We start from the raw sequence: 22,772 nt of genomic DNA on the forward strand, positions 1-22,772 counted from the left end.
GTCACGAGGGTCTCACATATCAGGGAGGTTGCAAATTGTGGCGACGCAGATGCGAGGGGACACCTTGGAGTCCCTTGGGCTTCCCAGGTCCGCTGGGGCACCGCAGCCCCTACACAGACTGCCGAGAGTCCCTCCCACTCCCACTCACTGACCCTGTCCCGCATCTTAAAGCTGTGCCTCCTGTTTCCTGGCCATGCTAACAGGTGGGACACCTTCTGCATGCCCGGTGGTGACTGGACCAGCACACACGTGTGACCCGGGTGGGGTGGCGGGTGCAGGTGCCAAAGCCCCAGGGGCTGCAGAGCCTGCTCCCTCCCTTCCCTGCTTCCATCTTCCTCAGTCTCAGCGCCACCTAATGCACCACACCTTACCCTGCTTTTCCCTGGATTTAACACATGAAGCCACTCTGCAGGGAAACAACAGGTGTAGGAGTGTCAAGCACACGCCACTTTCCCACCCAGCGGCGGCCGGGAGCAGCTGGGCCCACATACCTCTCCATGGACTCCAGCGTGCCATCCAGGCTGCCCAGGTGCTCCGGGATGGGCAGCAGGGTTTTGCCTTTGATCTTGCCACTCATCACAAACATTTCGTTCTTCAGCCTGTGGACCTGCTTCACAATGTCTTCCGAGACCACCTGGGGCCATCCAGCCATGTTCTCGCGTTGGTTTAACAGAGAATAGAGGACCTAAAAGGAAACACTTCTGTGGTTCCGCCTCCTGTGCCTTCACCAGCTCGGCAACTGCAGAGCTGGGTCCCCAGGGGAATTCCAAAGACCCGGCATCTGGAGTCCTGGGAAAACTGGGTCCTTCTTCCAGAAGGAGATGGAACTGGTCATGGAGTTTATACCAGCTGCCCTGTCCTGGTGGTGCCAAAGCCATTCCCAAGTTCTTTCACCCCTAGCACACACTCTTTGCTAAAGGCCTAGGAGGACTGTGGTGGGTCAAACTGTATCCCCCAAATCCATCTGCTGAAGCCCTGACTCCCAGCACCTCAAAATGTGACTATTTGGAGACAGGTTCTTTAAAGAGGTGAGTAAGCGCTGGGGGCAGTGGCTCATGCCTGTAATCCTAGCACTTTGGAAGGCCGAGGCGGGTGGATTACCTGACGTCAAGAGTTTGAGACCAGCCTGGCCAGCATGGGGAAACCTCGTCTCTACTAAAAATACAAGAAGTAGCCGGGCATGGTGACACATGCCTGTAATCCCAGCTACTTGGGAGGCTGAGGCAGGAGGATCATTTGAACCCGGGAGGCGGAGCTCGCAGTGAGCCAAGATCGCGCCATTGCACTCCAGACTGGGCAACAGAGCAAAAACTCCATCTCAAAAAATAAATAAATAAATAAATAAAGAGGTGAGTAGTTAAAATGAGGTTACTAGGGTGGGCCCTAGTCTGACAGGTGTCCTTACGAGGAGGGGAGATTAGACACGCACAGAAGGTCAACCACATGAGGACACAGGGAGAAGATGGCCATCTGCAAGTCAATGAGAGAGGCCTTGGGGAAAACCAACTCAGCCGACACCTTCATCTTCAACCTCCAGCCTCCAGAACTGTGCGAGTGTCGGGTGCACAAGCCGAGCACGCAGGCCCCTGTGCTACAGACAAGAAGGGTGATGACCAGAAAGGCTCAGATACTCCCATTCTGGAGGTCCGACTCCCCAAACTGTGTCCCTCCCCCGGCCGACACAGTACCTGCCAAGGGTGACAGCAGAGGGACACATAACATGACATTCCATTTTTTCACTTTTTTTTTTTTTTTGAGACGGAGTCTGGCTCTGTCTCCCAGGCTGGAGTGCAGTGGCCGGATCTCAGCTCACTGCAAGCTCCACCTCCCGGGTTTACGCCATTCTCCTGCCTCAGCCTCCCGAGTAGCTGGGACTACAGGCACCCGCCACCTTGCCCGGGTAGTTTTTTGTATTTTTCAGTAGGGACGGGGTTTCACCGTGCACCGTGTTAGCCAGGATGGTCTCGATCTCCTGACCTCATGATCTGCCCATCTCGGCCTCCCAAAGTGCTGGGATTACATGCTCGAGCCACAGCGCCCGGCCTTTTTCACCTTTTTTTAACTCGAAGTCTCAAAATTGGGGAAATCTATCTGCCGGTACTCAGTCCATGCCTTCCCAGGCCACGGGCGGCAACCGCACCCGGCACAGCACGGCAGTCCCAGTGCTGTCCGGAAAGAACAAGGGGATGCACGGGGCTTCTCAGATTTCAAGGGCACGAGCACCACCTGGAGGTCTTGTTAGATAGCAGGTCTGTGCCTGGGCATGGTGGCTTACGCCTGTAATCCCAACAGTTTGGGAGGCTGAGGCAGGAGGATCGCTTGAGCCCAGGAGTCTGAGACCATCTTGGGCAACAGGCTATTTTTTGGTGAGACCTCATCACTACCAAAAACTACAAAAATTAGCCAGGCGTGGTGATGCACGCCTGTGGTCCCAGCCTAGGAGGCTGAGGCTGGAGGACTGGTTGAACTTAGGAGGTTGAGGCTGCAGTAAGCTGTGCTCCCACCATTGCACACCAGCCTGGGCAGCAGAGTGAGACCCTGTCTCAAAAAAAAGATTAAAAAACCAAAAGCAAGCAGGTCTGTCTCAGCAGGTCAGGGTGGATGGGGCCCAAGCACCTGCATTTCCAATCCCTCCCCAGCTCTGTGGCTGCTGCTGGCCCAGGGACCACAGGTTGAGCAGCAGGACTGAAGGCCACTCCCAAGAAGTCAGCCGTGCTCGAGACCTCCGATGCCAGCCTGGACGCGCTCACCTCCTCCACCACTGCGATCAGCTGGTCCACGGGCGTGGGGCTGATGTCACCGTAAAGGAGCCGGGCCTTGTAGTTGTCCTTGTTGATGTTATCGGGCTTTGTCTTGATAAAGTAAACCCCTTTGGACTTGAGGGACTCGGGGAAGCCCAGGCAGGGTACGATCATGCCGGCTGCATTGAGCGTCAGCACCAGCACCCGGACGTCAGGCTTTTCAAAGAACTCTGTGAACAGGGCCACGTTCTCCTCGGCGCCTATCAGCTTGCTCCACTTGTCCGGCTTGAACTTTAGGACGGAGGAGGCAACTTCCTCCAGATACTCTAGTCTGACGTCCGGGGTCATTGTCATCTTGGCCTTTCCTTACACAGTGGTATCTGTTAAGAGTGCAAGAAGCAGGTGCGAACCGTCTCCCGGGCTCCCTAATTTCCCACCCATCCCTGGGACCGCAGGAAATCTGTTCTACCAGAGCAGGAACAAAAGAGTTGGTCGTCAGTGTGCAGTTTTTAGTTGTGGATGGGTTGGGGTGGAGACAGATGGGGAAGGGTGCTGTCTGTGTGCTTTAGCCGGTGCTGGCACCTGCCCCGGCCCCACCATGGGGGGTCTCCCAGGAGTGAGGCTGCCCAAAAGTGGTGTGTGCTTATGCTCCTGTGACCATAAAGTTCAGAGGATGGGAAAGATAGAGATCAACACTGAAGAAAAAAGAGAAAAGGAAATGATCACTGCCAGACAGTGTGAAGGGGATGGGATAGGAAAAGGCAAAACGAGAGGCTGGAGGGTCAGATTGAAATGTCCCGGGAAAGCAATAAAAGACGTCGCAGTCTCAGAGTATATGGAAAACGCAAGAAGGAAGCAGAGCCCATGTGCAGGCAGTGAGACTCAGTGCTGTTTTAGCCCCAGCCGTGGTACACCTTAACTTTTACCCTGCTCTGCACCCCCCTTCTCCCTCCAGCCCCCAGCGTGAGCCCCTAAAGGACTCAAGCTGCAGATTCCTGACAGACCCCTCACAAGCTTCTCAGATGCTCAGGGGCAGGGTTAACTAGAGAGTTGGAGGGAAGGGATCCCCTTAAAGAACACCCTGAAGTCTCAAAGGTTAGGCAAGTGAGGTCCTCACTGTAGGCACGGAATTTAAAGGCACACCCAAACAGTTATCAAGAGAGAAGGCGTGTCAATATTTTTAAAAATCAAAATGAGTGCAGACAAATTCATGACGAACAAAATATCAAAGTTTCAAATATAAAGACAGGCTCTGGCAAGAGGCCTGGGGTGGGGGCCTTGGAGGCGAGTTCTCCAAGGGCAGGGTTGAATGCAAAGGGTCGCCTGATGCAGTGTTTTCATTAGTCTGCGAGGTAGGGAGCTCCTGAATTTCTGGGGGAACCCTGGGGTACTTGGCTGCTCTGGGGGTCCGTGGGCTGGCGCTGGCCTGCTCCAGACCTGGCAGCTGCTGAAAAGCATCAGCGTGGACAGATGACGTTGGAAGCACTCACAAATTCTACCTTTTGGTTTGACCCAAGCTATTGCTTTTAAGTTTCTAACAGCCTACAGTTCCCCAAAAGACACTGATACCATGGAAGAGTTTGTATTTCACCCTGGCCACTATACATCGGCAAAACAACTATACGATGGGAAGCAGTAGTGGGCAGCATGCTATTCAAATGGTCTAGGAGTTATTCAGGGCACCAAACATCTCTGTGAGAGGACGTGGGGAATATTTGGCCAGCAAGTGGCAGAAACATGGCGGTCCATGAGCAAAGCTGCCCGATTCAGGCATATCTGTGAAAGGAAAAGGGGACACCACTAGGCAAGTAGGAGGAGCACCACGTGGCATTCATGGAGATGACTCATTCACCAGGTTCCCACAGGGTACAGCATGCTGCTGCATTAATCTCCATCCGGATCTCCGAGACCCGGGGAGGTGTCACGTCCTCACTTCCTACGGGGATCAGGAACTCAGGGGAGCCCGAGTCCTGGAAGGTTCCTGATTGGAAGCCTTGCCAAGCTGGTCAGGCGACTGGACTGGAGGGAAACGTCCTCTGGTTTTACTGATTTGGTGAATTTGGGCTTTCACAAAATCATCTTTTCTTCTAAGAACGGCATGGGGTGGGCTGCCTCCCAACCCATAGTGTGTGTGGGCTGAGGGGCCCCTATACCCCGCAAGTCTCTCGCACGATCAGGCAGTCTCATCTCAGGCTCCCACCCAGCCGTTTCCCGGGGTGAAGGCCAGGAGGTCCCAGTTAACAATAGGGTTGTCCCACATCATGCTTCTGGAGGGGCATAGATGGCTTCTCTGGGAGGTGGCCCCTGCCCCAGGCCCGCAGGACTCCACAGGAGGAGCTGGGGCTGGAGGCTTCCAGGAGAAGCCAGGGGGCTGAGGCAAGGCTTTCCCAGGAGCAGGGAAGAGTCTGGAGCCCTGGAAGTGGCCAGGCTGGTAGGGGGCAGCCAGCCCTGGGGTCCCAGAGCCATGACCGCTCCCGGTGGCAAGCAGAGTCACTTCCAGGGTAAGTGGAGGGTCTGCCGTCTGCCAGGGCCTGGGTCCCACCTCCATCCTCTGAAGGCCTCCCTGCTCCCTCCAGCTTGGCTTCCGAACCCCCAGCATGGTTGAAGGCTGCTCACCAGCTTAAGGCAAACAGCTTCTCCCACAAACTGATGAGCAACTCTTTCCCAAACCAGGAAAGAAAATGGCTCCCTTCCCTCGAGGAGCTTCAACTGCCACAGAACTTCTGGAAGTCTCCTCAGGGTACCTGGGGCTTCTAGAACCTTCCCCTTGGGACCCAAGTAACCAATGATCATGCAGCAAATGAGGAACCAACCGTCACCCCACAGTGGAAAGGCTCTTAGATGATCATTTTGAGGGAAGGTTGGAGGGGGACAGGGTCATGCTCTGTCACTCAGGCTGGAGTGCAGTGGTATGACCATAGCTCACTGCAGCCTCAAACTCCTGGGCTTATGTGATTCCCCCCACCTCGGCCTCCCGAGAAGCTGGGACAACAGATGCACACCACCACACCCGGCTAATTTTTGTACTTTTTGTCGAGACGAGGTCTCACTCTGTTGCCTAGGCTGGTCTCAAACTCCTGGCCTCAAGCAATCCTCCCAAAGTGGAAAGGAAGACATTATCTCTGTTCACAATGAGGTGATCTTGTACGTAGAAAATCCTAAGAAATCCATAGAATCGTAGAGCTAATAAAGGAGTTCAGCAAGTTTGCAGTACATGAGATATTTGAAAATTAATTATATCTCTCTATAATTATATTAGGAAAATCTGATGATGAAATTTAGAAAACAATTCCCATTTACAATAGCATCAAAAACAATAAAATACTTAGGAATAAACTTTTAAAAGAAGCGTTAAGACGTGTACACTGAAAACTGCAAAACATCATCGAAATAAAGATGACCTAAATCAGTGGAGACATGCTGTGTTCATGGGTTATAAGATTGACAATTCTCAAGTTGACCTACAGATTCAACACAATCTCTATCAAACTCTCAGCTGCCTTTTTTGTAGAAATGACCCTCGATTTTCTAGGGAAGTATGAGGGAACAAAAACAGTCAAAACAACTTTGAAAAAGAACAAAGTTTGAGGACTCACACTTCCTGATTTCAAAACTCACTATAAAGCTACAGTGACCAAGACAGTGCTACCAGCATAACAATAGACAGAGATCACTAGAATAGAGGTTCCAGAAATAAATGCATACATCTGTGCACAACTGAGTTAGCAAAGGTGCCAAGACAATTCAATGGGAAAAGAATCACCTTTTCAACAAATGGTATTTGAACAAGAGAATATCCACATGTGGAAGAACAAAGCTGAGCCCTTACCTCACACCATCTACACGAATTAACTCAGCATAGATTAACAGAATACAAGAGCCAAATGTTAGAGCTAAAACTATAAAACTCTTAGAAGAAAACACAGGAGTCAATGTGACCTCAGATAAGGCAATGATGTCTTATATATGACACCAAAAGCATAAGTGACCAAAGGAAAAAAGTTTAACTTCATCAAAACTAAAAACTTTTGTGCTTTGAAAGGCACTCCAAAAAGAGAAAAGATGAGCCATAGAACAGGAGAAAATATTTGCAAATCATATCTGACAAGGGACTTGTCAAAATACAATAAAACAACCTAATTTTAAGGAGTAAAGGATATAGATATTTCTTCAAGAAAGATACACAAATGACCAATATGCACACGGAAAGCAGCTTAATATCTTTAGCCATTAGGAAAATGCAAATCAAAGTAAAATGAACGTCAGTGAGGTCCCTAGAGTAGTCAAATTCATTAAATAGAATGGAGATTGCCAAGGGCTAGGGAGGGATAATAGGAATTTATTTTTTAGTGGGGCTGTTAGAGGCATTTGAACCAGAGCCACTCCATTTTGAACAGGGTCTGGGTAAAATGAGGCTGAGACCCACTGGGCTGCATTCCCAGGAGGTTAAGGCATTCTTAGTCACAGGGTGAGACAGGAGGTCAGCACAACATACAGGTCATCAAGACCTTGCTGATAAAACAGATTGCAGTAAAGCAGCGGCTAAAACCCACTAAAACCCAGATGGTGACGAGAGTGACCTATGGTCATCCTCACTGCTACATTCCCACCGGCACCGTAACAGTTTACAAATGCCACGACGATGTCAGGAAGTTACCCCAGATGGTCTAAAAAGAGGAGGCATGAATAATCCACCCCTTGTTTAGCATATCCTCAGGAAAAAACCATAAAAAGGGACAACCAGCGGCCCTCAGACTGCTCTGCCTATGGAGTTGCCATTCTTTCATTCCTTTACTTTCCTAATAAACTTGTTTCACTTTACTCTATGGACTCGCCCTGGATTCTTTCTTGCACGAGATCCAAAAACCCTCTCTTAGGGTCTGGATCTGGACCTGTTTCTGGTAACAGGGTCAGAGTTTCAGTTTGGGATAGTGAAGAAGTTCTGGAGATGGGTGGTGGTGGTGTTTTTACAACAATGTTAAGCGTACTCAGTGCCACTGAACCATACACTTAAAATGGTAAATGTTATGCTATGTGTATTTTACCACACAAAAACCCCCCAATTCATTCCCACTAGAATGGACAAAATTGAGAAGACAAAAAAAACAGAACAAAAAACCAGGCACAGGCAAGGATGTGGAGGAACTGGCACTCTCATCCACGGCGGATACAGTGTAAACACTGCAGCCACTTTGGAAAAGTGTGACAGTTCCTCAACAGGTTAAACATGGGGCTACCAATTAGCTACTCCTCCTAGGGATACATCAGGGAGAAATCAAAACACACTCGTGTTCACAGCAGCATTATTCATAATAAAAAGTGGAGGTGAAGGAAGACCTCTGTCCCAGCTCAGAGGGACATGGGAGGGTTGGCAGGGTCCTGCCCCCGGTGGGCTGAGGGCAGCCACATTGGCAGCAGGGTGCCCAGCAGCATTTCTGCCATGTGAGGATAGGAAGGCCACCGCTGGGCTCTCCAGAAGCTACCAGGGAAGGGCAATGAACGGAACAGACTTGGTACAGTCTTAGGGTGTGTCCCCTGTAGAAGTTGGCACTGTCCCGCACCAACATCCAGGAGCAAAACCAGTGCCACTAAACCATCACTTCAGTTCTGCATAATATATCACCCCAGAGCTCCCAGACACAGGGGGGGGATTCAGGAAGCCTCCCCAAATTCCAGCTGTCTGTCACTTGAGCCAGTAACGCAGGCCCCTCTGGAGATGTCGGCTTCCTCAGCCACAGGTCTGAGGATGAGTATCCCCGGATCCATGGGGCGTTAGGGGCAAGAAGGGCATTTCTGGTTCCAGAAACACACAGTGCTTATTGCAAAGGAGGGCTGGCCAGCTCACGCCCACATTGGCCTAAGAAGAGTCCTGGCTACCGTTTTCTGAGTGATCACCGGGTGGCAGGTTCTGTACTTCATGAGCCTCCTGGATGGCACAGGAGCTCCAAGCTTCTTTAGCTTCTGCTGGTGGCCCTGCCCTAGACCCTGGGATGTCACCTCCTTCCCCCTGGAGAGGTAGAAGCTTCCTGCTGCTGATCTCTGGGTCACCTCCCGGTCCCGCTGGGCTCCTCAGCTCTCCTGTCGCGTGCAACACAGTCAGCCTCTCCGGCTTGAGGACCCACATGGTTCTCTGTGTTCCGCTTAGATACGGTCGCAGTTTCTTGTGGCTGCTATAACAAAGCACCACAACCTTGGGCAGCTAAGGCAACAGAAAGTTCTCTCTGCCAGGGGCTGAGGTCTGAATCAAGGTGTGGAGCAGGGCTGTGCTCCCTCCGCAGTTCTGGGAGCCTTCCTAGCCTCTTCCAGCTTTTGGTGGCCGCTAGAAAGCAGTCCTTGGCATTCCTGGCCTGTGGCTGTATCCCTCCCCTCATCGTGTCTGTCCCGTTGCAGGCTCTGCGTGCATGGGAGAAATCTCCCTCTGCCTCTCTCTTACACTGACCCCTGGGAGGGCATTTAGGTTCCCCCCACATAATCCAGGATTACCTCCTCATCTCAAGATTCTTAATCACATCTGCAAAGGTCCTTTCTCCATAGGGTAGCATCCACATGCTGAAGCCTTAACCGCCAACATGGCCGTATCTGAGATGGGGTCTTTAGGAGATAAAGTCAAATGAGGTCGTAAGAGTGGGGTTATAATCCAATAGGACTTTAAGAAGAGAAAGAGAGCAGCCGGGTGTGGTGGCTCACGCCTGCAATCCCAGCACTTTGGGAGGCCGAGGCAGGTGGATCACCTGATGTTGGGAGTTTGAGACCAGCCTGACCAACATGGTGAAACCCCGTCTCTACTGAAAATACAAAAAAAAATCAGCTGGGTGTGGTGGTGGGTGCCTGCAATCCCAGCTACTGGGGAGGCTGAGGCAGGAGAATCACTTGAACCTGGGAGGCAGAGGTTGCAGCGAGCTGAGATCGCGCCATTGTACTCCAGCTTGGGCCACAGAGCCAAACTCCGTCTTGAAAAAAAAAAAAAAAAAAAAAAAAAAAAAAGAAGAAGAAGAAGAAGGTGGAGGAGGATCTCTTTCTCTCCCCACCCTTCGAGGAACAGCAAGAAGTCAGAGTCTACAACCCAGGTGAGGGTCCTCACCAGAACCCAACCATGCTGGTCCCTGATCTCCAACTTTCAGCCTCAAGAACTGTGAGCACATGAATCTGTGTTCTTCAAGCCTCCCAGTCTGTGCCAGCACATGGTTCATTTTATCCGTCAGCTGGAGTGGGCCATGGTGCCCAGATTAAGCATTGATTCTGGGTGTGTCTGTGATGGGGTTTCTGGATGAGCCTGGCATTTGATGGTGAACTCGGTAGATTGCCCTCCCCATGGGCAGGCATCCCCTAATCCTTCGAAGTCTTGAATAGAACCAAAAGCAGAAAGAGAAATCCAGCCCTCTGCTCCCGCCCGCCTGCTTTTTGAGCTGGGACGTCTCATCTTCTCTTGCCCTTGGGCTTCTGTGGACACCATCGGCGCCCCTGCTTCTCAGGCCTTCAGACTTGGACTAAACTACACCGTGGGCTTTCCTGGGTCTCCAGTTTGCAGACAGCAGAGTGGGACTTCTCAGCTTTCATGATCACGTGAGCCAATCCTCATGAAACTCCTCTCCCTCCGTCTTGCCTGTTGGTTCTGTTTCACTGGAGGGCACTGATACACGTATATGATACGAAGCACAAGCAGTCCAATCCTTTCCTCGCCTGTCTCCAACATCTTCTATCATCTTTCAAACACCTCAAGTCACTACCGTCTTAGAAAAAGCCATCCTGCTCAAACTCTTTGTCCTCTCCATCTCTACGCCTCTTCACTGACACATTTCTCTAAATAATGGCCTGGCTGGGCGCGAAGGCTCACGCCTGTAATCCTGGCACTTTGGGAGGCCAAGGCAGGTGGATCACCAGGTCAGGAGTTCGAGACCAGCCTGGCCAATATGGTGAAACCCCATCTCTACTAAAAATACAAAAAATTAGTCAGGCATGGTGACACATGCCTGTAGTCCCAGCTACTTGGGAGACTGAGGCAGAACCTGGGAGGTGGAGGTTGCAGTGAGCCGAGATCACACCACTGCATTCCAGCCTGGGCGAGACTCTGTCTCAAAAAAAAAAAAAAAGGCCTGGAACATGTATTTCTACTTTCTCACTTCTTTCTCACCACACCACCACTCCCATGTGGCTTCCTCTCTGCCCACTGCACCAGCTCTGGGAAGCCAGAAGAACTGAACTGGAGGGAAGTGATGTATCCTGAATAGCTTAACAGAGGCTGCTCACAGCTCGTCAGTTCACCGCATATTGGTCACACCAGGTCACATGGCCATACTTTACTGCACAGGAGGCTGGGAAATGTAGTCTTTGACTATGATATGGTTTGGATGCTTGTCCCATCCAAATCTCATTGAAATGTGATCCCCAATGTTGGAGGTGGGGCCTAGTGTGAAGTGTTGGGTCATGGAGGAAGATCCCTCATGAATGGTTTGGTACCCTCCATGCAGTAATGAGTGCCTTCTTGCTCTGTGAGTTCATGTGAGATCCAGTTGTTTAAAAGAGCTTGGAACTGTGGCTGGGAGTGGTGGCTCACGCCTGTAATCCCAGCATGTTGGGAGGCCGAGATGGGTGGATTGCTTGAGGCCAAGAGTTCAAGACCAGCCTGGCCAACATGGTGAAACTGCATCACTGCTAAAAATACAAAAATTAGCAGGGCGTGGTGACACATGCCTGTAGTCCCAGCTGCTAGGGAAGCTGAGATATGAGAATCGCTGGAACCTAGGAGGCAGAGGTTGCAGTGAGTCAAATCATGCCACTGCACTCCAGCCTGGGTGACAGAGTGAGACTCCATGTAAAAATAATAATTAAAAAAAAGATCCTAGAACTCACTCTCTCAGTCCTTCTCTCACCATGTGATACTCCAGCTCCCCCTTTATCTTCCACCATGATTGGAAGCTTCCTGAAGCCTCCCAGAAGTTGAGCAGATGCCAGTGCCATGCTTGTACAGCCTGTAGAACGGTGAGCCAAATAATAAACCTATTTTCTTTATAAATTACCCAGTCTTAGATATTCCTTTATAGCAATGCACAATGGACTAAGGCTGGCATCCAGCTGTCCACCCTAGACTTGGAGAGTCGAGTTACTAAATGGACGAGGTGTCCATGGAAGGATTGGCCACAGCTAATCTCCACACATGGGCGTAGGTTCATCCTCAGAGCTCCAGGCAACTCCCTAGAAGCCTCACAGGACCCTCAAAACTTGACATGTACAAAACTGACTTCTGCCCATGCCCACCCCCCCAGTCCTGCCATCCCCATACTCCTGGTCTTTCAGGTTCCCTGCTTAGGCACCCAGAGGACCCTGGCCCTCACTGTGGCACCATTCAGTCTTACCTCCTTAATATCTCTGAGCTCTGGCCACCTCCCTCCAAGGCTAATGCTCCTGGTCTAAGCCACTCTCACCCTCTCTAGGCCTATGTATACCCTCATTCCTTTCTTAACACCTTTTGTCCCCAGGTAGCCCATTCTCCAGCGTCTTTAAAAGGCCATCTTTAAAAAGGCCATCTCTCAGGCCAGGCACCACATCTCACACCTGTAATTCCAGCACTTTGGGAGGCCAAGGCAGGTGGGTCACTTGAGGCCAGGAGTTCAAGATCAGCCTGGCCAACATGGCAACACTCCATCTCTACTAAACAAAAATACAAAAATTAGCCAGGTGTGGTGGCGGGTGCCTGTAGTCCCAGCTTCTCGGGAGTCTGAGGCAGGAGAATGGTTTGAACTCAGGAGGTGGAGGTCGCAGTGGGCTGAGATTGTGCCACTGCACTCCGGTCTGGGCAACAGAGACTCTGTCTCAAAATATAAAACATTTTAATTAAAAAAAAAAGAAAAAGGCAACTCTCAATGTCAACACCTTGCTTAAAAAACCCAAGAACTATTGCTTCTAGGATACAATTCAAACGCCCTCCATGGGCCCTGTAAGATTTGATCCCTGCCTTGTCCACTCTCCCGGGGCGCAATCCCAGCTCCTGCTATAGTCACGTCTGTCTCTTTCAGGTCCTCCAAGACACCTGCTCATCATCCTGGCCAAGAGTCCTGTGTGCGCACACACGTACACCCACACACGCATGCACACTTACATGTGCGCACACACCCACCCCACCAGCTCCTACTCAGCCCTGAGAGCCAAGCTTCAGTATCATTCCCTATTGTCTCCCCTGTCAATCTCCCTGCTAGGCTCTTTTTATTTGAGCTCCTTGTGCTCCCCTGTAGCACCCATCCCAGCTGCCATGCGTCAACCTAAGTGCTCATTTCTTTTCATTTTCGCCCAATAAATTCTGTTCCCCTCCTGCTTCAGTGTGTGTGTATGCCCAATTTTTCATGGCCGAGTGACAAGAGCCTGGTTTTCGCTGAATAGAGGAGCTGAGTCCTGCAACACCAAGACACCAAGACAGGGACATCTCCTGGTGACATGGTGACCTGAAGGGAGTTGGGGACGTGGCCCCTTGAGCCTCAAACTGCAGCACTAGGGCTCTGCCAGGCATTGCAGGAGGCTTGAGGGATGTGGAGAAACAGCTTACAGCTGCCCTGACATCACATCTGAGGACCTTGAGCAAAGATAGAGAAGGACCCTCACTTTCCAGAAGCACAGTCAGCCTTTTGGGGTGGATGCACCACGCTTTCCACGGGGCAGCACAAACACCAGGCCCTCAGGAAGTGGCCAGAGCAGTGGGGACGGAGTACGAAAGGAAGATAAATCTTGGGAACCCCAAACTCACTAAGCCGAAGGGAAAATTCAAGCTGGGAACTGGACCATGTGCTCCCATTTTTGTTCCTAAGTGAGATGGCTACAAGATAAGGCCACACACCTCCCTTACATTGCGCCCACAAGGAAATTCCCCTTCAAATACTGAAGCTCTCAAAATCATCTTCAGAGAAAGGCATAGACCTGCCTCCCAGGCACACGTCCTTAATTTTGCAAATAAACCTCCTGAAATTATCTCATTTTCCTCGATTGACAGGAGCTTGCTGTGTTTCTCTTCCTGTCTGGTGGTTGGACTGGGGGCGGCAGAGTGGGTGTCTGGCTTCTGTCCGCCCTGCTAGGGCCACCAGCCAAGGACTCCCTTCACTCATTTTTTTGAGTGAAATCCCTTGTGGGCCCCTAAAGGGTTTCTGTTAAATTTCACCATGGCAATGTCAATTGACAGCTTACCTTCACAGGTGTCGGGGAGACACCGCACCGACTCAGACATCCCTCCGCCCCCCTGAGACAAGTGCATAGCTGATTGCTTCCACTGCCCTATTGTCTACCTTAGGTAAAAATGCAGATTCACCAAGCCAGACAAAGGCATGAATGACTATTTTCCCCTACCTCCCTCTCACATGAAAATTTTGTATTTCTAGCTGGGCACAGTGGCTCACACCTGTAATCCCAGCACTTTGGGAGGCCGAGGTAGGTGGATCACTTGAGGTCAGGAGTTCAAGACCAGCCTGGCTAACATGGTGAAACCCCGTCTCCACTATGAATACAAAAAAATTTGCTGAGCGTGGTGGTGTACACCTGTAGTCCCAGCTACTAGGGAGGCTAAGGGAGGAGAATCACTTGAACCCAGGAGTTGGAGGTTGCAGTGAGCCGAGATTGCACCACTGCACTCCAGCCTGGGCAGCAGAGTAAGACTCTGTCTCAAAAAAAAAGAAAAAGAAAAAAAAAAACAAAAGAAAAGAAAGGAAATTGTGTATTTCTCAATAGCCTGCCCTTTTTCCTTTAAATAAACACCTTTCTTTGAAGATGAGTTTGAGGGCTTCAATATTTAAACCTCCTGAAACGATTGAGACTCACCTGGGTCATTTTCCTCAATGGACAAGCGCTTGTCTCGTGTTTCTCTTCCTGGCTGGGTGTTGGATTGGGGGGCAGGGGAGTTGGTGTCTGGCTTCAGTCCTCTCTGCCAGGGCCACCAGCTGAGGACCCCCTTCACTCTTTTTTTTGCTTCTATCAGTCACAGCCCACGTCGAGATAGGGCAGGGATGAGCTGAGAGAACGCAGTCGTCCCCCGGGGCAACACTTCCTCCCAGCTGAATGAACTTGGAAAGTCAATTTTATGAAGACATTACCCATCATTAAAGAAAATCGCGGGTCCCTTTCCCCCCGCCAGGGATATCTGCAGACACGAGAGGCCAGGCCATCCGGGTCTCATCAGGCTCCCCACCTCCCTCTGTCTACTGGGGCCCTGCCACGTGTCCTCCTGCTACGTTCCCAGCCGAGGAACAGGAGGTGGCCTTTGTCCTCCTGCCCAGGCGTGTCCTTACCCTTGAAGTTGGGTGGAAAGGGAGGGCCGAGCCCCGAGCAGTCAGGCTGGCCAGGCAGACGACCCTTCCCTTCAGGGGCAGGATACCGTGGCCAGAGACAAGTCCCTGCCAGCCAGGTTTCCAGAGGTCACAGCAAGGGCACACACTGGAGGCCTGGGAACCTTTTCTCTTTTGGAGTCTCTGCACGCAGGTCCTGGGGGTGAGGCCCCCCACAAAGCACAGAAACGCGTGGATTCCAAGCCATCCAGGCTGGGAAACAGCGTGGGGTCTCTGGAGTTTGTCTCTGCCCACACAGGGAGACGTACCTGGGGCACAGGCAGGGGTCACAGACGCGCCTCATGTAGATTCAAAGAGACAGGGACAGACCATATACGGGATGTTGCAGGGGAAAGAGCTGAACTTGATCCCAACACCACCTGGCAGACGGGGACTTATAGCCATGAGCAGCGAGGGGTCAGCGGATGGAAAATTGTTAAGAGGAGAACTTCAAGGGGAAGGGGTTCTTGCTAAAGGCAGGCCAAGGACCTGGACGTGGCGGGGGGAAAGCAGGAGTGCTGAGGAACTCAATCAGATTTCAAGGGTCAGGGTGACTCAGTAGGATTCTCCGAGACTGGCTTGGGCAGGCTGAGGACAGGGCTGGAGAACAGAGGCCTCATCCAAAGAGGGTTCAGTGGGCCAGACATGGTGGCTCACATCTATAATCCCAGCACTTTGGAAGGCCGAGGCAGGTGAATTGCCTGAGGTCAGGAGTTTGAGACCAGCCTAGCCAACATGATGAAACCTCATCCCTACTAAAACACAAAAATTAGCTAGGCGTGGTGGTGGGCGCCTGTAATCCCAGCTACTTGGGAGGCTGAGGCAGGAGAATCGCTTGAACCAGAGAGGCAGAGGTTGCAGTGAGCCGAGATCGCATCACTGCACTCCCGCCTGGGCGATAGAGCGAGGTTCCATCTCAACAAAAAAAAAAAAAAAAAAAAAAGGGCTCAGCAGAGTCTGCCTGAAGTTGGGTCAAGGAGAGAACCTTTCGTCAAGCCTCAGCATCACGAGGGGGTTCTGAATGTGCGGGAGGAGGAAAGGTTGATTCTCAGGACTTCAGGCAGGGGGTGTCCCTCCCCTGGAGCGTAGTCTGGCTCCTGGGGGCTGGCATCTGTGTTCTCAGTAGGAACAGTGTTCAGTAGGAACCCTTCCACTTCACACGGGGTGCCCGCGACATGAGCATCACTGAGCCCCGTCCCTCCTGCCATCTCCCCATCTGCAAGTTCTGTGTCCATCGCAAGCAGCTGCAGGTGGCATCGGTCCATTCGATGCGTGGTGAGAAGGCGGTCCAGCCCGCGGGCGGGGAGCTGCCCCTCCCTGACCTTCCTCCCTGCTCAGTCACACCCACTCAGCTCATGCCGTGATTATGCCAAGAATGCACCTGCAATCTGCATTTTTATTAATTAGATAAGACAAGTCTTCTATAATTTCCCTTTTTATTTCCCCCCCACCCCCTTAGAGCAGTGGTTCTCAGAGTGGGGCCCCTGGACCAGCAGCCTCTGCATCAGGTGGATATTCGTTGGGATCACAGAGCCCGTGGCCACTCCAGGGCCACCCCAGAGCCACAGAGGCAGAAAACTCGGTGGGGGGAGGGGCAGCAATCTGTAGTTCACAAGCCACCAAGGGACTCTGATGCAGGCTAAGGTTTGAGAGTCTCTGATTTAAGAGTAAAATTTTGGTTTCTGTTTTAAGTAAATTCACTGAAAGTAGCCAGTTATCCTCACTAAAAAGGCCCTCAGTGTTTCTTTCTTTTCTTTTCTTCTCTTTTTAGGACTCTTGCTGTGCTGCCCAGGCTGGAGAGCAGTGGCACAATCATATCTTGCTGTAATCTTGACCTGTGGGGCTCAAGCCATCCTCCCACCTCAGCTCCCGAGTAGCTGGGACTACAGGGGCACACCACCATGCCTGGCTTTTTTTATTTTATTTTTGTTGTTGTTGTTGAAAGAAAGGGTATCTCTATATTGCCCAGGCTGGCCTTGAAATCCTGAACTCAAGCTATCCTCCCACCTCAGCTTCCCGAGTAGCTGAGACTATAGGCCCACTCCTGGCTGATTTTATTTTTTGTAGAGACAAAAAATAAGACTCACTTTGTTGCCCAGGCTGGTCTTAAACTCCCGGTCACAGGCAATCCTCCTGTCTCGGCCTCCTGAAGTGCTGGGAGTGCAAGCGTGAGCCACCACGCCTAGCCTTCCCTGCTTTATAGTCATTCACACCTGAGGCCTGAGTTGCCTTCAACAAGCCCCACGGGTTACCTGAGTGGCAGGTGTAACTTAAGGCTGAGGTTCTCTGCTTAGCCACAGGCAGAATCACCTGGGAAGCTTCGAGAACTGGAGGGTCGGGGCCAAGCGTGGAGGCTTTCAAACCACCTGTTTGGGTTCAAGTACAGACAGGGCAGGCAATCTTTGCTCCAGGGGTCCCTGGTCCTTAGAAGTGACCCTTGCTGCCCTGGGTCTGTTTCAGCAGAACCAATGCCAGCCAAACAAATGAGAAATCGGGGCAGACTGGACTCAGAGACAAACGCTTTCCAGTGAGCAGCCAGGCGCACAGCAGAACGATAGAGGGGCACTCTGACCTCAGAGTACCTGTCACCTCAGCCATGGCGGCTGGGCTCACTCACGGTGACTGTTTCCCTAGCAGGAGAGACCGTGGCTGTGAGCCTGCAGCCTGTGCCTCCTGCTGTTGTAGGGAGAGAGGGAGTGCCCGGCGCCTACCTGGCCTTTTCTGGGCTGTCCGTCCGCTCATTACACCCCTTGCCCCAGCTCACTTCACATGTCCGCGGGGTGGGGATTCAAGGACAGGCTGGGCTCTAGGAGGTCAATGGTCCCTCCCTGGGCTTCCAGCATGTTATAGCTCAACTTCTACCAGACACCTGAAAATATAAAATTTATTTTCTTAAAAGGACAAAGACCCTTTTTCTTTGGAATATATATATATTATAATATATATTATAAATGTATATTTTATATATTTTTAATAATATTTTTATATATATTTAAAAATATATATATATATATGTTTTTTTGAGACGGAGTTTCACTCTTGTTGCGCAGGCTGGAGTGCAATGGCACAATCTTGGCTCACTGAACTCTCTGCCTGCCGGGTTCAAGCAATTCTCCTGTCTCAGTCTCCAGAGTACCTGGAATTACAGGTGTGCACCATCACGCCCAGCTAATTTTGTAATTTTTGTAGAGATGGGGGTTTCACCATGTTGGCCAGGCTGGTCTGGAACTCCTGACCTCAGGTAACCCATCTGCCTCGGCCTCCCAAAGTGCTGGGATTACAGGCATGAGCCACTGTGCCTGACCCTGGAATATATTTTTTTAAACCCTAAACTGTATTATAGAATAATCTCTTCCTCAGTGACTCGGTTTATAATATCTCATACTGGAAAAACAAACAAACAAAACTCTATGACGAAAATCAAGTGCTCTAAGTTAAATATCTGAGTCCAAATAATGTCAAAAAGCAGCAAGGCACCAGGCCTCCCCCATTCAGATAGCACCCTCCACTTCCTGCCCCGTGCTTCTGTTGACCTTTGGTGCTGTTCGCAGGAAACCCTCAAGTTTAACTCTGAACTTGAGGGGAAGGAAGGGAGTGAACCACATGGCCCTGGGGTCCGGGCCTCTGGCCGGAAGGGCGCTCAGCTCGGTCTGTAAAATGAAATGTGCTTTGAATGTCATGGGTCAGGAAAAAAGAATTTGAGCGCAGTCTGGAAATGAAATTTCCTGCCTGTGGTTTGACTCACGTCTGTCTGTCTGGAAATCTGCCCCAAGGACATTCATTCCACTGTGACAGGGCTCATCTCTGCGGAGCACCGGACTTCGGCGGTGGGGAGGGAAGGCCGTCGGCGCTGCAGAGACGCCTGCGGAGGCCGCCTCCCGACCCCGCGTCAGCCACCGCTGCTGGATGGCTCAACCCAGATTGGGAATTAATTACCCAAGGCGCGTCTCCGTGCAGTCTGGCCTCTCTCCCCGAAGGCTTCTTAAGCAATAGGGTACGAGCAGGAGTTGGAGACCAGCCTGGCAAACGTGCTGAAACCCCATCTCTATTAAAAATACAGATGGGGGCCGGGCGCGGTGGATCGAGCCTGTAATCTTAGCAATTTGGGAGGCCGAGGCAGGCGGATCACTTGAGGTCAAGAGCTTGAGACCAGCCTGGCCAACATGGTGGTCTCTACTAAGAATACAAAAATTAGCTGGGCCCCGTGGTGGCAGGCGCCTGTAATCCCAGCTACTGGGGAGGCTGAGGCAGGAGAATCGCTTGAACCCGGGAGGCGGAGATTGCAGAGAGCTGAGATCACACCACTGCACTCCAGCCTGGGTGACAGAGCGAGACTCTCTCTCAACAACAACAACAAAAAATTACAGACGGAAACAAGGAATCGCAATAGTCCTTATTGCCTTTCTTGTCTTGCCTGGCTGGTACTAAAGTATGTTGATGAAAGAAAAAAATATATTTTTAACGATTTCACGTTAGTTTTATTTAGAGTTTTATTGAGGACTAGAGACTGACCACAGCCTGGGAGAAGTCTTTTAGAGGGGGTTTGTTGGACTGTTTTGAAATAATATTTTAATTTACAGTTTATATACAGGTAGTGGGGATTTAGTAGGTGTAAAATTATACTAAAGCTTGGGTATGAGGGTATATCTGGTTACAGATTATAGAATAATTATTAAAAATGAAAAATAAAATCCTGAGCCCCACCACCAACTGAAAGTACCCCCTTTTGGCCAAGTTGGCCACAGAGATACCTGAAACATTGAATTCCCAGCCCGACCTTCCAGGGAGGTGAGGCCCACCTGGTTATATCTCCTCTCTCTGTTGTTTTTTTTTTTTTTTTTTTTTTAGACAGAGTCTTGCTCTGTCACCCAGGCTGGAGTGCAGTGGCACGATCTTGGATCACTGCAACCTCCACCTCACAGGTTCAAGCAATTCTCCTGCCTCAGCCTCCCGAGTAGCTGGGATTACAGGCGCCCGCCATCATACCTGGCTAATTTTTTGAATTTTTATAGAGACGGGATTTCACCGTGTTAGTCAGGATGGTCTCGATCCCCTCTCTTTTGGAGTTTAGGCACAGCTGACCAGCACTAAGGTTAAAATAGAGATCAGAAGGCCGGCAGAAGAGACTCCTGTGGCAAACTCAGAGAACTCAGAGTTTACAAATTTCCAGACACAGAGAGTTTGCAGCCTGATGAGGAGTTTGTGTTTTCCTCTCTCAAAAGAAGTTCTTAATTCTGATAAAGTGCAATGTATTAATCTTTTATGGGTTGTGATTTTGGTGTTACAGCTATAAAGTCTTGGTCTAACCCAAGGGCACAAAAACTTTCTTTGATGTTTTCTTCTGGAGGTTTTACAGCGTTAAGGCTTACATTTAAGTCTATGATCCATTTTGAATCGATTTCAATTGAACTTCCTGGGTTCAAGCGATTCTCCTGCCTCAGCCTCACAAGTAGCTCGGACTACAGGTGCCCACCACCACGCCCGGCTAATTTTTTGCATTTTTAGTAGACATGGGGTTTCACCGTGTTAGCCAGGATGGTCTCAATCTCCTGACCTCGTGATCCGCCCGCCTCGGCCTCCCAAAGTGCTGGGATTACAGGCTTGAGCCACCGCGCCCAGCCAGGTTCTTCTTATCAAAGGCGTTTTGGTTAGCCTATGTCCTTCGCATTTCCATAGCAATCTTAGAATCAGACCGTGAGTTCCTATTTTTAAAAAATTATCTACTGGCATATCTGTCGGGACTGCAGTAAATCTGTGTAGATCAACTTGGGGAGAACTGACATCTTTACAATATTGAGTCTTCTGATCCATGAGCGTGTGAGCGTGTGAGTGTGTGAGCGTGTAAGCGTGTGAGCGTGTGAGCATGGTGTAGCTCTCCATATATTTAGGTCCTTGAAATTTTCTCTTAACAAATGTTTGCAGCTTTTAGTCAACAAATTGCTACCCAGCAGATATTTAAACACACACACACATACACACTCCACTTCTGTAATGCAAAGATAACGTCTTAACAATGAATGAGGAAATAACCACTTTTGAAGTAAATTCTTCTTATAGATCACACTCTTTTGAAAATAGATGTTGGGAAGTATCTCTATGGCTATACTGTTTCTGTTGCTGAATATGATATAACTCTTTCACTTATTAAAAACTCTCATATTGGTATACTTTAAATCATTTTGTGACTTCTTTAGAAATCCTCAAGGGCTAAGTACCCTTTGTTTACAAGAAAACCTGACTGACGTGAAGAGAAATGGAAATTTCCTAGTCAAATTTCAGGGGAATAACTGCATTATTGGTAGCTGCAAATGAACGGTGAATACCATGATGTAATCAACAGAGCAAATGATGTAACTCTATCCATGGGGTCTTATTGGGATTCAGCAAGCTGTGATATGACCATATGGTGCACAACTAGAAAGCTCTTTTTGTTCATGACAGCAGCTACCAAAATATCCAAGAGGGGAGAGCTGGCCCCCCAACCCCAATCTCACAGCCAGGTGATCATAGAAGCAAGTGTCGGAGCAGAGTCTACCACGCAAAATGGCATTTATTGTACAAACAGTAATCACCAGTAATCACCAAAGCAGGCACCAAGTGCTCATATGTCCTGCAAGCATGACTGACATCTAAAGTCTGTCCCATAGGTGCTCTGAAAGTGCACCTGGGCACCCAGCAGTATCTTTTTTTTTTTTTTTTTGAGACGGAGCCTCGCTCTGTCACCCAGGCTGGAGTGCAATGGCACGATCTCGGCTCACTGCAACCTCTACCTCCTGGGTTCAAGCGATTCTCCTGCCTCAGCCTCCCAAGTAGCTGGGATTACAGGTGCCCGCCACCATACCTGGTTAATTTTTTGTAATTTTGTAGAGATGGGATTTCACCATGTTGGTCAGGCTGGTCTTGAACTCCTCACCTCAGGTGATCCTCCTGCCTTGGCCTCCCAAAGTGCTGGGATTCTACTGTAATCTCACTGCCTCTGGTCAGCTTTGTGCTGTGGGAATCCCCCAGTACTCCTGGCTGGACAAAGGACCTCCTAGGGCTCCTGCTGCAGCCACCCCTAGGGGGTGAAGGGTGCAGGCCTGGGGGGATTCTTCCACCCTGTCTGTGCAGGGGCAGGGAAGTCTCCAAACCACAGCGGACTCACATACCCAAGGTGCTCATTAGCAGGTGTCTAACTTCAACAATAGAAAATAAGCTATTTTTGACACCCTTTTTGTAAAGTGTCGGTTGCAAATGGGAATGCCAATAGCAGGACTTGTAGTCACCACCTTGAGAGGGTGGCTCTTTCTGATAAAACGCCGGCTGACCACCTGGCCTGTGCCTATGAGAGTGCAAGTAAGTCAATGACCAATTCGTCAAGTTAAAGCTTCAACCTTCTCACATACATGACATCACACTAATGATGGTGGGGTGTTTTCGAGTGAACTACAGATATTGTAATTGACACATTTAATTTCTTAGTCACTTTCCTCCTGTGCCAGCTATTCAAGCCAGAAAGCAAATCTACTGTAAATTTTAGAATGACTGCCAAGAAACACAAAAGTATAGCCCTGGAGACAACCATGGAGATGAAATTAAATCATAAAATACCTAGTCTGGTCTGGGCGTGGTGCCTCACACCTGTAATCCCAGCACTTTGGGAGGCCGAGGCAGGCGAATCACCTGAGGTCAGGAGCTCCAGACCAGCCTGATCAACATGAAGAAACCTCGTCTCTACTAAAAATACAAAATT

The 22,772-nt window shown here is 50.3% G+C and overlaps 1 protein-coding gene across 1 annotated transcript in view; it reads right to left on the bottom strand.

Annotated features, from left to right (window-relative positions):
* The window catches only part of DNAH17 (dynein axonemal heavy chain 17), a 150,931-nt gene extending 145,473 nt beyond the window's left edge, over window positions 1-5,458 (bottom strand). The window contains exons 1-3 of the mRNA XM_077973073.1: window positions 5,358-5,458; window positions 2,751-3,121; window positions 492-685 (exon numbers count right to left, since the gene is read on the bottom strand). Of these exons, the coding sequence (XP_077829199.1) occupies window positions 492-685; window positions 2,751-3,095 (539 nt within the window). The 5' untranslated portion in view covers window positions 3,096-3,121; window positions 5,358-5,458. The remainder of the gene's footprint in view (window positions 1-491; window positions 686-2,750; window positions 3,122-5,357) is intronic.
* Between the last annotated feature and the right edge of the window lie 17,314 nt (window positions 5,459-22,772).

This window comes from Macaca mulatta, chromosome 16 (genome assembly GCF_049350105.2).
Source record: "Macaca mulatta isolate MMU2019108-1 chromosome 16, T2T-MMU8v2.0, whole genome shotgun sequence".
Lineage (NCBI taxonomy): Eukaryota > Metazoa > Chordata > Mammalia > Primates > Cercopithecidae > Macaca > Macaca mulatta.